This window comes from Eriocheir sinensis, chromosome 47, assembly GCF_024679095.1.
Source record: "Eriocheir sinensis breed Jianghai 21 chromosome 47, ASM2467909v1, whole genome shotgun sequence".
NCBI lineage: Eukaryota > Metazoa > Arthropoda > Malacostraca > Decapoda > Varunidae > Eriocheir > Eriocheir sinensis.
Genome location: NC_066555.1, coordinates 8,965,524 through 8,982,311, shown reverse-complemented (window position 1 = coordinate 8,982,311; position 16,788 = coordinate 8,965,524). Strand labels below are relative to the sequence as shown.

At 41.3% G+C, this 16,788-nt stretch overlaps 1 protein-coding gene across 3 annotated transcripts in view; it reads right to left on the bottom strand.

The window, feature by feature from the left end:
* Nucleotides 1–3,359: 3,359 nt before the first annotated feature.
* The window catches only part of LOC126981368 (probable serine hydrolase), a 35,604-nt gene continuing 22,175 nt past the window's right edge, over nt 3,360–16,788 (bottom strand). For all 3 annotated transcript variants that reach the window (XM_050832390.1, XM_050832392.1, XM_050832391.1), the window contains one exon: nt 3,360–4,135. In XM_050832390.1, coding sequence (XP_050688347.1) covers nt 3,524–4,135 — 612 coding nt within the window. In that variant the 3' untranslated portion in view covers nt 3,360–3,523. The remainder of the gene's footprint in view (nt 4,136–16,788) is intronic.

Sequence of the window (16,788 nt, the reverse complement as noted above, 5' to 3'; positions counted from 1 at the left end):
CAAACCCTTTATGCAAGAGTTAACCAGCATCTTCACTCTTTCATCCCTCACGCTGGTAAACTCTGGAACAATCTTCCTTCATCTGTATTTCCTCCTGCCTACGACTTGAACTCTTTCAAAAGAAGGGTATCAGGACACCTCTCCTCCCGAAATTGACCTCTCTTTCGGCCACCTCTTATGATTCTTTTTTAGGAGCAGCGAGTAGCGAGCTTTTTTTTTATTATTGTTTCCTTTTTGTGTGCCCTTGAGCTGCCTCCTTTGTTGTAAAAAAAAAAAAGAGGAGAAGAAAATATGGAGTACCTGGAAGGATACAAGCTCCAGTACAAAAAGAGAGAAATAACGTAAGGTCTGGACTTAAGGAATGCATTGCGAACGGATGGTGTGTCAGGCTGGGTCCTGATGGAGTGCAGTAAGCAGTTAGCTGATAAAATCCAATGGTTCCACCAGACTGGAAATGAGCAGACATTATACCAGTTTACAAAGGAGGATGCTGTGAAGATCCTTGGAACTATAGGCCAGGCTCTTTGACAAGTGTGGTAGCAAAGATCTGTGAAAGGCTTATCAAAGATAAATGGACAAACTACCTGGAGGGAAAAAATAAATTTGATGGAAAAACAGTATGGCTTTTGAGGAGGAAGATTTTGTAGAAAAAATGAACTGGATGTGGTTTTACTCAGCTTACTAGTAGTGGGTAAGGTCCCTTCAGACTGGAAACAAGCAGACATTATACCAATTTACAAAGGAGGATGACAGGAAGACCCTTGAAACTATAGGCCAGTTTCTTTGACAAGTGTGGTAGTGAAGATCTGTGAAAGCCTGATCAAAGAGAAATGGATGAACTTCCTGGAGGGAAAAAAACAAACGGACGGACAAACAGCATGACTTTCGAAGAGGAAGATTTTGTACAATGAACTTGATATGGTTTTACTCACAAGTGATAGACATAGTACAGGAAAGGGAAGGTTGGGCTGACAGAATTTACTTGGATCTACAGAAAGCATTCTACAAAGTGCCACATAACAGACTACTGTGGACGATGGAGCGCATTGGAGGACTTTTGAGGTGGATGCAGGACTTTTTAGAAAACAGGGAAATGAGGATAGTGATCAGGGATGTGTAAGGACCTCGTGGAGAAAAGTGATCAGTGGAGTCCCACGGGAGTTGGTGCTGGCTCCAGTCATGTTTGCAATTTATATCAGCAACATGATGGTTTTTTTTTTTTTTTTTTTTTTTTTTTTTATTTTTTCAAGATGCTGTCTACAGCACAGTAGGTTGTCTTGAGGGGCCTCTTGGGTGACCCCAGCCCATTGGTGGTGCAGGCAAATTCTATTTATAGTGGCTGCCTAAGTCACTCAGTTGCTGAGGAAGATTGGAAGTGAAGAGGATTGTCAAGCACTGCAACAGGACCTGGACAGGATATGGGAATGGAGTTGTGGATGGGAAATGGAATTTAATATCAGAAGGCACAGTGTGATGGAATTTGAAGAAAGCAAAAAGAGAATTTCAGGTAACTATACAAAGGAAAATAAGAGCATTACAAATATATCAATGGACAAGGACCTCGGAGTAACTGTATCAGATAATTTGTCGCCAGAGAAACACATAAACAGAATTGCAGGTGAGACATACAACCTGGTGAGAAACAAAGTTTTCAGTATCTGAATGAGGAAATAATGAAGAAACTGATTGTGACAGTGATACATCCAAGGTTAAAATATGCAGCAAACAGTGTGGTCACTGAGTGCAAAGTCGAATATAAGGAAAGTAGAGAGGATTCAGAGGGCAGCAACAAAGTTGGTTCCAGGACTAAGAGATTTAACATATGAAGAGAGACTGAAGCAGTTGAACTTACCAACACTGGAACACTGATTGCAGTGTATAGGGTGGTGAATGGAATGGAGAAAGTGGACAAGGAAGATCTAATAACATAGGACACAAGAGAATCAAGAGGTCATGGAAGGAAGCTGAAAAAGGAGGCCTGTAGAAGAGACATTAAGAACAGCTTTCCACAAAGTGTAGTGGAGACCTGGAATGGCCTGGAAAAAGATGTGGTCCACACAAAGATGATTCATGAATTTAAGGCCAAGTTGGATAATAGTAGATATAGAGGCGGGACAGTACCACAACTAGGTAAATACATACTAGACCTCACCGTGGTCAGACATGGGTCATGGCACTCCTTAGAGCAGCCAAAGATCAGTCTGTTGGTCCTCCCCCTCCCCTCCCCCACCCACCCCTCCCGTTTTAGCAAGAACCCCACATCTCAAAGAACTTTTTTGTGATATTAAGTGAAATCTTAGTGACAAACAGCAAGAGTGAAGTGTGTTAGTGGTGCCGTGAGGGGAAGCGATGCACACCTGATGTTGGGAAAGTCTGTTTGGGTGCTGTACAGTAGTGTTGGAGCCTCATCACTTAGGCGGGGCAAGATGCATGCCACTCACCATCAAGGCTGTGCAGATGTTCCCACAGCAAACTACTACTAGCTGTGCAATAACGACCCTTTCCATCCTGGCTCGCCAGCAAGGTTGGCACTACGGTACGGTACGGTTGAAATTTTGACAAAAAAGTACAGTATGGAACTACAGTACGACATTTTTCCTTATGTACAGTACAGAAAATTTTGCAAAATTCCGAACTGTACCGTACCACAGGTTTAACAAGTGATCCTAAGATTTTTTTACTTTCTTGCCCATTAGCATCTGGTAGGCTATATTTAGGAGGCCTGATACATGTATAGTTACTTTGTAAATGTGCCTTTTCAAATTTATTGATGTACCTTAATTATTTTTTCACAGGTATTTTTTTATGTATGTACATATATATATTTTCCTGATGGTACAATAATAGTGCGGAATTACAGTACGATATTTTTACCATACTGTACGGTATGGAAAAATAGCTAAGGGTACAGTACAAAATTATGGTATGGTATTTTTTTTAGGTACAGAGTACAGTTAAAAATTAAGTACCATACCGTACTGTCAGCCTTGCTCGCCAGATACAGGGATTAGCATATCACCACTAAGTCCATTATTGCCACCAATACCACCTCTACCTGCACCCATGCCATCAGCTGCCATCTAACCCAGATGACCTGGGACTAACACCAACCTGCTATCTGGAAGAGGATGCCCTCCCCCCTCCCTTACAGCACCACTACAATGTACCCCACCCACCCCCAGCTGCCATCATCACAAAATAACCATAGATAATGTAGGCCATTGAACCCCCAAACCCCCTTCATATTGTACTTTTTATTTTTTATTGATTTTGACAGTGTTTATAATATGTACATTTTTAGCCTCATGGCTGCAAACACTGAATAAATCAATTATTATTATTTACAGAGAGAGAGAGAGAGAGAGAGAGAGAGAGAGAGAGAGAGAGAGAGAGAGAGAGAGAGAGAGAGAGAGAGAGAGAGAGAGAGAGAGAGAGAGAGAGAGAGAGAGAGAGAGAGAGAGAGACTTAAAACATCTCAATTTCAATTATTACCAAAACTCTTCACAGACTACTACAAAAACATTCATGTATCACAAGCAGAATCCTCAATAAACTGCCCTATTAGTGGAGCTATAATATCTGGATTATTCATATGAACATGATGTGTCCCCTCTACCATTTTGTATACAAATCTTTTTGCTTTTTTTTCATAAATCTTTAAAATTTCATCATAGTCCTCTTTACTTTCATAAAAAGGTCCACTAGAAGCTTTAATTATCATCAGCTCACAGTTCAATCTGTTTGCAAATTCCTTCTGTTGATCAAATGTCATACCTAATAAGTTAGGAATTTTCAGCCTTGGATCATGGCTGAATGAATATAAACCATTTGGATATTTAACTGAGCCTCGTTTTAATAAGACTTTGGCAGCTTCCTCAGTGATACTAGAATCATATCCTTTCACTAGCTTATCTACAATGGAATGAAATTCATAACACTGAGGATCTCTTTCAAATTTAGTCTCAACTTCCAAAAGTTCTTTAATACTACGAGCTGTTCTTTGTGGCTGCTTGTCAGCTGGGGTTGCAAGTGGCTTAATGAGATCAACCACAACCAATTTCTTAACTTTTTCTGGAAATGTGCTGGAATATAGCATTGCTGCTGCACCTCCCATGCTGTGTCCCAGCAGATTAACCTGAAAAAAAAAAAAAAAATGAGGAATAAAAAATATACAATCCAATATATTAAATCAAATATATGTATCTTCGCAATACGTACAAGATAGGATATCTTACAGTGCAGAAATATAAGTAACTGCAACATTTTCAGTTTTGGTTAACTTTTTCCAAGTTTGCAAATGAGATTGGGGCCTGGGTTCAGCAGTCCCACAAAAAAGTATTTTCTGTATCACAAACTTAAAACACATGTAAATAACACAATATCTAATAGTCATACCTCAGTTTATGAGCTTAATTCATTCCGGATTTGTTTTTTGTTTTTTTTATATTTCACCAGTGAGGAGGGTGTGCTGGACCCCCAGGTGGATTAAAAACAAAGACCATTCTAAGGGCAGATGAACTCATGTTTATCAGAGTCAATGGCCATCCAGTCCCAGCTATGGGTGAAATAGTGGGTGGTAAACCTCATAGCCCCCTGCTGCCTTGTAGGGTTTGCCTTTTCTTTTAGGCAAAGGCTAGGGCCACCACTTGAAATAGGTGGTTGGGGTTAGCAAGGACATGCACCTGGAAAATTTGGTCCAAAAACTTATATGGCTCGAATCCAGAATATGTCCCCCAGTACCCGGCAGCCCTTGAGTGGGCAGGGGGTGCGAAGAATCTCCAGACTTAGCTTTAGAATAGGGACGATGAATGTGGGAACGATGAGAGGAAGAGGCAGGGAGGTGGTGGAGATGCTGGGTAGGAGAAAGGTTGACATTTATTGAGTACAGGAAGTGCAATTTAAGGGTGAAGGAAGCAGAATGATAGGAAGTGGGGAAGAAAAAAAGTACAAGATGTGGAGGAAAGGGGAGAGTGGTGAAGGGGGGAGAGTCGGAGGGGTGGGGATGATGGTGAAAGAGGAGCTAATAGAGGATGTAATAGAAGTGAGGAGGATAACATCAAGGACAATGCTAATAAGAATGGCAATAGGAGAGAGACTATTCAATGTTTTCTCTGTGTATGCCCCTCAGGTGGGGAGGACAGACGAGGAGAAGGAGGAGTTTTGGGGTGCTGGATGACGAGATGGCAGGTCTAAGAAATGAGGTGTTTATTGGAGGAGATTTGAGTGGTCATATAGGGCAACGTAGAGATGGGTTTGAGGAAGTAATGGGTGTGTATGGTCACAGAGAAACAGAGAAGGTGAGAAAATATTGGAGTTTTGTCAGGGCAGGGGACTGGTTGTGGCAAACACTATGTTCAAGAAAGAAAGAGAAAAGGTGGTAACATATAAAAGTGGAAGAGTGGAAATGCAAGTAGACTATATTGTGTACAGAAAGGTTGAAGATACAGCTGTCCCTCAAATAGTATGGGGGTTAGGGACCCAGGACCCCCGTACTTTTCTTTTTCATCTTCTGTTGTAAGGAGTTCGTCAGCCAGGACAGCTAGTAATGCATCTTAACCCCTTCAACATGAGGACGCGAATACTGCGTCCTTGCGTGCCCCGTACCATATCCGAGGACGCGCATACTGCATCCTGGCTCGCTTTAGCCAATATACGAGTTATTTTATCTCTATATTTATGCTTATATCTCAAAATTATCAATAAATTTATGTTTCTTAATATGCACCATTTAAATTTGCATGTTTTCATTTATAATACATGATGATTATGTTGAGTTTATGGCTGAAAACTTGTTATATTCAATAGCGACATTTGAAATTTGGCGCGCGAGGCGGTCCTGGATATGGCGCGGGGCGCTATTTTGGCCCGCCCATAGTGAAGGGGTTAAACATCGCCAGGGGTGGTCTGGGCGCCCAAGATGTCCCAACTCGCTCTCTCAAATGCACTGGCAGGAAGATCAGCTTATGCCATTTTGCTGCGAGTGAGACGCCGTTACCATAGCAATGACAAGGCTTAGTAAAAGGACGGCCTTTATCTCCACTCTTGCAGCACTCTTGGAGCACTGCAGTTACTGCGGCAAGAGTTTCTTTTACACTATGATAGATACAGCGAACACTTATCTCATTCACGTGGTATGCTACCCCTACTGCAACGTAACTCATCCCAAAACGTAACCTCTCCGAAATCTGAATTCTTTTGCAAGATGAACACCTTTCTCGAACGCTTTGGGGTGCTTTCAGCAGGTGTTTTGGTAGAACAGTGTTGACACTCACGCCAAGGCTATTTGGTGCGACGAGCTGGAAATTTAAAAATCCAAAAAAATATCTTCCATAACAATCCGCGTAAAACCAAAACCATAGCATTGGAAACCGTACTATGTGAGGGACGACTGTATTTGGATAAAAGGCGTGAAGGTGATCCCGCATGGACGGAGAAAAAAAAAAAAAAAATCTATAGTAGTAGTCTCAAAACAACGGAAAAACAGTATACAGTAAAACCTCACGATTTGCGCACTCACCATTTGCACAGCCTTAATTTGCGGCCATCATCCCACCATTTGCACAGGTGTTCTTGCCATTTGCACACCTCGCTGCTATGGTAACGGCGTCTCACTGGCAGCAAAATGGCATCCGCTGATCTTCTGAGGACGTTTACTAGCTGTTTTGGCAGCAAAATGGCGTCCTTTGATCTTCTGAGGAGGTTTACTAGCTGTTCTGGCAGCAAAATGGCGTCCGCTGATCTTCTAAGGATGTTTACTAGCTGTTCTGGCAGCAAAATGGCATCCGCTGATGTTGAGGACGTTTACTAGCTGTTTACATAGATTTACATAGAAAATCAGACCACACAGACCCCATGGTCCAGACTTGGTGGTCTGTCCTTAAACCTAAGTGATTTTACATTAATCAGAAGACTCCAAAACGTTGCATTTCTACTCTAGTTGACATTAAGTTGAAGGAAGTGACGGTCGAGCTTATTTTTGAAGGAGTCAATCGTGTTACACTGGACCACTGACGGTGGAAGCTTATTCCATTCTCGCACTACAACGTTGGTGAAGAAAAATTTGGTGGTCTGAATTTACTTGTCTACATCTGAGTTTTACGCCATTGTTCCTCGTGCGCAAAGTGTCATCGATCATAAACAATGTTGATCTGTCTACATTCGTGAAACCATTAAGTATTTTAAAACATTCGATCAGTTTTCCTCGGAGGCGACGTTTCTCAAGAGAGAACATGTTAAGGGTAGAAAGCCTTTCTTCGTAGGATTTGTTGCGCAAGGAAGGGATCATTTTCGTCTTGACGCTGAACACCTTCTAATTTAGCAATATCCTTTGCATGGTGGGGAGACCAAACTGTACCGCATATTCCAAGTGGGGTCTGACTAAACTGTTGTAGAGCGAGTATTACATCTTTATTCTTGAATACAAAGTTTCTTTTAATGAAGCCCAACATTCTGTTCGCTTTATTTGCTGCATCGATGCATTGCTGTGAGAATTTGAGGTTTGACGCGATTTTGACCCCAAGTCTTTGACGATTGAACGCTTTTGAGTTTAACGCCGCATTTCGTATTCGAACTTCTTATTCCTCGCTCCAACTTGAAGGACCTGGCACTTGTCACGTTAAAGGGCATCTCCCATCTATCCGACTGTTGAAATTTTGTGCAAATCCTCTTGGAGGCTTTGCCTGTCTTCGCCAGTGAGAACCGAGTTGCCAATCTTTGTGTCGCCTGCAAATTTACTAATGCGGTTATTGAGTCCAACATCCACGTCGTTGATGTAAATAATGAAGAGCACTGGGCCAAGGACCGAGCCCTGAGGGACGCCACTAGTGACAGGCGCCCACTCTGAGTTAAATCCAATCACTACTCTTTGTTGTCTGTTGCTCAACCAATTCGCGATCCATTGGTTTACTTGACCGTCAATACCTATTTGCTTTAATTTGTAAAGTAATTTATGATGCGGGACTTTATCAAACGCTTTCTGAAATCAAGATAGACTACGTCCAGTGATTTGGTTACGTCATAAACAGAGAAGAGGTCGTTATAAAAGGTTAATAGGTTTGATAGGCAGGATCTTTTGTTTCGAAGCCATGTTGTGAGTCCCCAATCAATGAGTGGCTTTCAAGGTAATTCACAATTTTGTCTCTAATTATGCCCTCAAGTAGCTTACCTACAACCGAAGTTAGACTAATGGGCCTGTAATTACCTGGTACTTTTTGTCTCCTTTCTTGAAAATCGGTGTCACGTTAGCCTTTTTCCAATCTGAAGGTACGATGCCTTGTCGCAAGGACATATTGAATACGGTTGTGAGGAGGAGAGTATTTCGCTCTTTGTTTCTTTCAGCAGAGTTGGATATACTTTGTCAGGTCCAGGACTTTTATTTGTTTTAAGTGAATGGAGAGCTTTAAGGACTTCATCGGTTGTTATTTCAAAATTAGGCAATGCATGCTCGAGATTTACAATAGTACTGGTGTTGGTGGTAGCGAGAGGAAGACTGTTAGTATTAAACACCGAGGAAAAGTAATTGTTTAAGAGGTTTGCAATGTGTTGGCTGTCAGTCACTAGTGCACCGTCGCTGCTTGTTAAAGGTCCAATACCACTTTTGATCGCCTTTCTGTTGTTTATGTAACTAAAGAAAGAGTTCGGATTATTTTACAGTTGGCTGCAATATTTTCTTCGTATCTACGCTTTGCCTGACCTACTAGTCTTTTTACTCGTCGCCTGGCATCATTATAAAGTCTAATGTTTTCGGGCGTGCTTTGTTCTTTCTTTAACCTGTAAAACAATTTTCTCTCATTGACTGATTGTTTAATTTCGCTATTAAACCACGGTGGGCTTTTATTAGTGTTAATTCGCTTCTCGCACAAGGGGACGAATGTGTTCTGCTGAGTGAGTAAGTGATTTTTAAGGCTTAGCCAGGCTTCCTCTACGTTGCCGTCATCTGATAGTTGTATTTCTGTTAGTTTTTGTCGGATTTCTACGAAGTTAGCTCTTTTGAAATTGGGCACCTTTACTTTATTTTCAGTCACTGATGATTGAGCTTTAATGTCGACGCGCACTAATTTATGATCGCAAGAACCGAGGTGTTCTCCTACCGTGACACTACTGATTAGGTTATCTTGGGTCGTTATAACAAGGTCGAGTATATTATTTTGTCGAGTTGGCTCAGAAACCATTTGGCTTAGATAATTTTCTTCTAGAAATTCGATCATTCTATGTTCTGGCAGCAAAATGGCGTCCGCTGATCTGAGGATGTTTACTAGCTGTTCTTGCAGCAAAATGGCGTCCGCTGGCGAGCTACAGCTGTCTACCACCCACGCGCCCTCTGCTGCCAGTGAAGAAAACTGCCAACGTACACAACATGTCGTTTCCCGCCATAACCCGATCGCCTCTCCTGGTCTCGTGGTGACTGCGATTATTCGATGTTTTCTGCCTCACCTTTGCACCACCATCATGCTGCACGCAGCGTCATCAAAGCCTAAACCCAGGAAGAACCCGATGATGACCATTGCACAGGTGGAAGTGATTAAGATCGCCCATATGTGTGCAAATGGTGAGGTTTGACTGTAACCGGCATGAGCTTCCCCCCGTTCATTTTCTTTTATTATTTTATCACAGCAAAAGAAGACAGCTCAAGGGCTTAAAAAAAAAGAAAACAATAATAAAAAAACAAGCCCGCTACTTACTGCCCCTAAAAAGATTAGAGAGCAGCGGCCGAAAGAGAAGTCAATTTCGGGAGGAGAGGTGTCCTGATACTCTCCTTGAAAGAGCTCAAGTCATAGGCAGGAGGAAATACAGATTAAGAAAGATTGTTCCACAATTTACCAACGTAAGGGATGAAAGAGTGAAGATGCTGGTTAACTCTTGCATAAGGGGTTTGGACAGTATAGGGATGAGCTTGAGTAGAAAGTCGTGTGTAGCAAGGCCACGGGAGGGGGGGAAGGCATGCAGTTAGCAAGTTCAGAAGAGCAGTTAGCATGAAAATATTGATAGAAGATAGAGAGGCAACATGGCGCCGGAATTTAAGAGGTAGAAGACTATCAGTAAGAGGAGGAGAGCTGATGAGACGAAGAGCCTTAGACTCCAGTCTGTCCAAGTGAGCTGTGTGAGTGGAGCCCCCCCACATGTGAGATGCATACTCCATATGAGGGTGGACAAGGCCCCTGTATATGGATAGCAACTGTGCGGGGGATAAGAATTGGAGGAGACGATACAGAACGCCCAGCCTCGAAGAAGCTGATTTAGTAAGAGAGGAGATGTGAAGTTTTCTGTTAAGATTTTGAGTTAAGGATAGGCCGAGGATATTTAGTGTTGAAGATGGTGACAGTGGCAGTGCCAGATAAGCGAGGTTCTACTGTATAAGGAAACTCAAAAGGATTCAGAGGATTGAAACTAAGATGGTACCAGAACTATCGATCTGTCATACGAGACTAGATTAGAGGAAGTGGGCCTACCAACACTGGGAGAAAGAAGAGAAAGAGGAAACCTGATAGCATTGTACAGGAACACAAGTGGAATGGATGTGTTGGACAGAAATGATTTAATAGAGATGGAAGAAAGGAGGCAACTAAGAGGACATAGTAAGAAATTGAGGAAGGGGACTTGTTTGAAAGACCTAAAGAAGTACAGTTTTCCATACAGGAGTGTGGATATATGGAATGGACTAAACAAAGACATTGTTGAAGTGGGCAGTGTCCATATAATGTACGTAAAGTTGGACAAATATAGATTGGAAGACAGGACTGACCAAGCTTGAGCTCAGGCCCTGTATACTACAAATAGGTATATACACACAAACACACTGAGGAACTCTGTGATGGGCGAAGGAGGTGTAAGAGGATGCGTGGAAGGAAGAAGAGGAAGAGGAGCAGCAGTAGTGTGTGAAAAGTAGGATGAGGAATAGGGCATGGCATGGGTGATGATTTAGGCAAGGCAATGGGAGAGAAGTGGGACGAGGTACAGAAGGGAGAAAGGAAGGGAAAAGGTGAGAAAAAGCAGTCCTGGGAGAGTTGTCGACCATATACAGTCAAGTCTCTTTTATCTGAGATTTTCTTAACCGAATTATTTGAACAACCGTAACTTTTATGAAATCTTTCTCATTTCATTTAACCGAAAAAATCAGAAATTTATCCGAAATTTGAACCTCGTGCCACTAGTGTTCGTTTACTAATATTCCACCAGAGTGCGTGCCAGCCACCACCAGCTCCCCTCCCTCCCCCGCTACTCTTAAGGGTAACCCAGTTGGTGGAAGGAGGGTGATGTATGTACTACTAGTGGAAAAATATTCACTAAAAATCAGGGAATTACCATATGTGAGAAACTGTTGTATGGAAATACACTTCAGGGTTAGGGCTTTCTTTGACTTACTAACAAATATTGAAAACAGGGTTTATGTTTTACCCATAACTCTATTTATAACCTCCCACACTTTGTATGGACCGCTGGGGGTGGTACACAGTGGTGGACACCGCTAACCGAAAACTTAGCTTCGCTAACTGGTAATCCACAAACTAAAAAGTTAGTTTCGCTAACGCTAAACCACTAAACTGATAAAGAAATTAGTGGAAGCTAACGCTAACCACTAACTTTTAATTAAGGATTTAGCTTCGGATTAGTATTTTGGCTCTAAAACCCTTAAAAACAGTCATAGTGACCTGAAATTTCAATATGTTGTAGCTTAGACATAGAGTTTCCCTAATAATTGTCCAATTACCCTACTTTAAGCCATAGTTTACCCAAAAGTGCAAGCCTTGGACTTATTGTGCCATGTGGCTCAACTGGTGCTGTCTGCCCACAATGGACAGCAAGAAACCTATATGAATTTTTAAGTGGACTTTAAGTTGGAACCGTGCCCACCACTGGTGATACGTACAAGGGGTGGGGGGGTACCATACAATTCAATTTTCATGCATCAAATATTTAAATATATATGTATTAAATATGAAATAAAGTCTTTTGGTAAGTAAAATAAACAAAATCAATCCACACGTCTTTATTAAGATTAAGAAATATGAGAAAGGCACATTCTCCTGAAATAATGAGATGAAACTTAAAATGGACGTTTTCACAAGTTTATAAGATGTAACAAAATAAAAAAAGGCACATTCTCCTGAATTTATAAGGTGAAACAAAATAAAATGCACATTCTCCTGAGTTTACAAGATGAAACAATATAAAAAAAAAAAAATTTCCTGAGTAAATGAGGCATGAATATATAATGACAAACAAAAATTTGAAAGAAACCTTATCGCATATTAAATTAATTAAGAGGTGGCTGAAAATGTAAAGTAGTGGCTAAGCTCTTAGTCTTGGCTGTCACAGGCACCAAAGCTCAATTAATATTTTCTCTTGTCACCTTCCGCAAATCTTCATTCCATGGGAAACAGGTGTCCCTCAAGCCGAACTGGATGCTCATCCACAGGAAAGATATATGATATTGGCATTTATCTTCAATACTGAGGATTTTGCCAACATAATGTACCTTTAAGCCTGCAATACACCCCCCTCAAGCTTAAGCTCCACCAAAACAAAGCCCCTTCCCCTGGAAGGGGTAAGGTGCATCAAAGTCCTCCTCCTGTACCTCATCAGAATACTCCAAAGAGTCATCCAGCTGTAATGTCACCCCAGGTTCATCCTCATCAGTGCTGTCTCAGGGGTGCAGCCAATGCTCTCCTCTTCTTCCCCTGCTTCTTCTGCAATTTCTTCCTCTTCCTGTCCTCTTTGGCCTTAAGAGTGAAGATGGCTTCTTCATCTTCTGTGAGGATGAAAGCTCTAACCTTCTTTCTCCTCTTTCCAAGCGGACGTACTGGAGCTTTGGGGTAGGGAGGAATGGATTCTGGGGCGATATCCCCGGGGATGGAGGTAACCACAGGGTTTGGGCTGAGGTGTCCTTAAGCACTGGGGTAATGGTAGAGGTTGATTTCTTAACCCGGACAAGAGCTGCCTTCACAGCAGAATGTTCACCAGAGGTGTCAAATGAGGGACTTTGAGCTGGTGAATGCACACCTTCATCATCTTCAACTGGCTCTGATGTTGGTGGTGGCCTCTCACTCACTGGAGACCTTAGGAAGGCCTCATCAGGGAAGATGTCCCTATTGATAGGCCAGATACCAGTGGCTAAGAAGCCACTGAAAATGTTGGAAGGCGTGCACGCTTTAATCAGTGCTTTGGAGGCAAATTCAGGCAGCATGTGCTCAGTAATGTGGGTGTGAGGGTGCATCAGAGAATAGTCTAATGGGAGACCTCACATATGAGTCTTGAAGGGGCCAAATACTGAAATGTCAAGGGGTTGCAGCTTGTCAGTCACATGGGGTGGGAGTGTCACAAACACAATGCCATTCTCAATGGCATACTCAATGGCATGAATGCTCATGTGACACTCCACATTGTCAATTATAAGCAAGGTCTTGTTGTTGTTGCTGCAGTAGGTCTTGGCCTTTAGGTGTTGCAAGGTTTCCAAAAAGCATTCTCCATTCATCCAGCCATTTTCATGGAGGATGCCTTTTGAGCCATCAATCGTTCCCCCCATGAACGAGTCATTCCTGAGTTTTCGGGGTATTATAAATACTGGGGAAATGTAATGGCCCGCAGCACTTATAATCCCCACAAAAGTCATGGAGGCACCTTGTTCATGAGAGATTTGAGAGGCTATTGGCTGTCCCTTCTCACGCACAACTTTTCAAAAAATTATATTAAATAATACATTTGCTATATAGAGGTGCAAGCTTCATGTCACACTTTATAATGTTTAAATGTACAATACATATCTTCAAATATATGTAATCACAGTTCAACAGCATGAACAAATGCAATTATATTTGATCTACATTTAAACTATGCGGCACTAATTTCTCAGCAACAGTTTCAAATAAGATAGTTAACACCATTACCAGCAACACATTCACATATTTTTTTTAACGTTTCGTTGATTCATGGCAGGACTCTAAGATCTTCAAAGAAAAATTATTGTGGGGGTGCTTCGTACTGAACGGTGCGACCCTGTATGGTACGTCACCGCGGCGGCCATTTTGTGCAGAGAAACACCACATGGCCCCTTTGAGCAGGATGACATACTTGATTGTCAGTAATCACTGTATTATTGTTATTCTCACTATTAAATACCATACCACTGCAATCACGACATTCAACATCATGATGTGCTAAAATCATAGTATGGAAAATAAACACACACTGATAAAATCGAAAACCTCCCTGTTATCAAACACAGCAGCGGTGTTGTCATACTGGTGTAGCCATCTTGCCCACACCCATTCTCTCTTTCTTCATTGAAGAGGAAATTTTTCTAGCCTTAAAAGATCAGGAGTTAGGGCTTCTGTACGGTACGCCCCCATGTACAGTATATACCCACATCACCCTACTGAGAAAAAAAAAAAAAAGTTGTGCTAACTCTGAAAGGAAAAATAGAAATATGTAAGAAGAGAGAAAGTGGTGTAAGCAGAATTGTGTTGATGAAGGATTACAATGTCGGGTCTACCTCACTGTACGGCATATGAAACCAGAAAGACCAACTCCCAGTTTCGTGGTTAATTCTGACGTTTCACAGACTGAAAAAGCGATGTACATTAAAGGAAGCAAAGTTTCAAGAGCTGAACAAAGTTTTATACGAGTGATCTCTTACTAAGCATGCTGAGGGACGTGCAGTGACTGGCCCGCTCATCACAGAAAATGCTAAGCATTTCTATGAACTCATGGAACTGTAAGAGCCATGTAAATTCTCTATTGGTTGACTACAAAAGTTTAAAAATAGACATGGCATCAGGAAACTAGATGTGTGTGATGAAAAAAATTTGGCCGACATGGACGCTGCAGAGGAATTTGTCAACATATTTCATCAGCTCGTTTACTTAACCCGTGCAGCATTTTTGTATTTTGTAATTCTCTCTCCACCCCAGCGTCGGAGGAAAAATCGATTTTTTTTTTTGCATAGAACAGCTTAAAACCATGAAAAATGAAGAAATGCAACATCTTTTAGCTACCGTCGCCTAGAGGTTGGTGTTTTTGGCCATTTCTATCCAATTCTATCAATTCGGTAAGTGAAATGGTCGTGTTAATTTCTGTAGACCTTCTTGGATTTGAGGGTGTGTATCCGAGTAAATCGTTTTCTCTCGACATATTTAGCACAGACTTATATATATTGTTAGAGAGTAACTCATTTTGAGCTTTTTGATAGTTCAACTCATTGTACAGTCGCCCACAAGAGTGTTTGCTCATGCACTTACAGTTTATAGAGGGTTCATAATTGTTGAGTTCATGGTATGTTTTTGGCATTATTACGAACAAAATATGCTGGTAAACCATTGCCGTGACTGGCCAGCGTCTGACAGAGTGTACCTCGGTCACAACCCACCCTCTTCTCACTCCTGCACCCCCCATCAACCAACCATCTCCTCACACCCACCCTTTCAGGACCTCACACCTAGCCCACAGCCCATTTTGTACAGAAACTGCCGGTGTAAAATTGCTGTGTGTGAACGTCAGCGCCTCAAGTAGCTTTCATCCAACTTCACTTTGACCCCACTACCACTATCCTGGCCACCATCCAACACCCATCCGTTACATGGCCCCCCTCCTTACCAAAATTGCCAGTACAAAATTGTCGGTTCTGGACGTCAGTATACCCACTATACCTCACCCACAACACTGTCAAACCACTTTCCAACCACCAACCACTTCAATTTCCACATCACAATCTCCAAAACCACCTCCAACATCCACACAAATAAAAAAAAGTGTACCCAGAATAACGGCTGCCAGGCTTGCCAGTTATGGCAATAAATAAAATATATTGGGTGGTCAGTATTCCCAAAGGATCAGTCTACCAGGGCACCACCACAGAAATCACCCTCAACACACTCCAGTGACGGGAAAAAATAATACATTAAAAACGTACGAAGTACGTATCTGACGCTCAGTGGTATTAAAAAATAATACGTATGTCGTACATATCTGACGCTGTATGGGTTAATCTGTTTTCCCTTGTATTTTATAGATTATTGTTCATCTGAAAAATTTGATTTAACGGCACTTTTAAAGTCCCATGATTTTCAGATGAAAGAGACTTGACCATACCCTTTAATACATGGTTTTTAATGTTTTTACTTTGCAAATTCGCACTTTGTGATGCTATTTGTCAACCATACTTTCACAAAGTAGGAAAGCCACCTATAATTAAGATATGTGGCCCTATAATGGCCCAATGCATGGTTAACTGATTAAGACTTGATTAAGGCTCCTCTCAACTGGAGCATTAGAGGGCCGTAATTGGATCTGTACATCCCAGGGTGCAAACAGATAACTAAAATAAATCGGTCCAATCCTGATGATGGATTTTTTGGATATCAGACCTTTAGCATAAAGAGTGCCGCTATTGGTCATACATTGGCCTGTTAAACAAATGTTTGCAGAGTACATGCAAATTAGCAGGTAAAAATACATAACTGCAAATGATCTTTATATAGAACAATTTGCAGAATACATATTTTAAGGAACAGAGTTAAAATAACAAAAGTATTAATCTTTACATGATACATTGGTAAGGGAGTGCTACAACACCTGAAAATTGAAAGTTCGTCTAATTTGCATAATTTATGCAAAATATGTTCTATTAAAATAAAACTGTGAACTAATATATGATCAATCTCATAAGATTAGACTAGACTATCTTAAGCTTTAAAACACACTTTTTTTCTAGTAAGAAGAAAATTCTTAACATTTGAATTTTTATTGAAATTTTAAAAAAATTTAGTTTTTTGTTTTTACAGCACAGAAAACAAC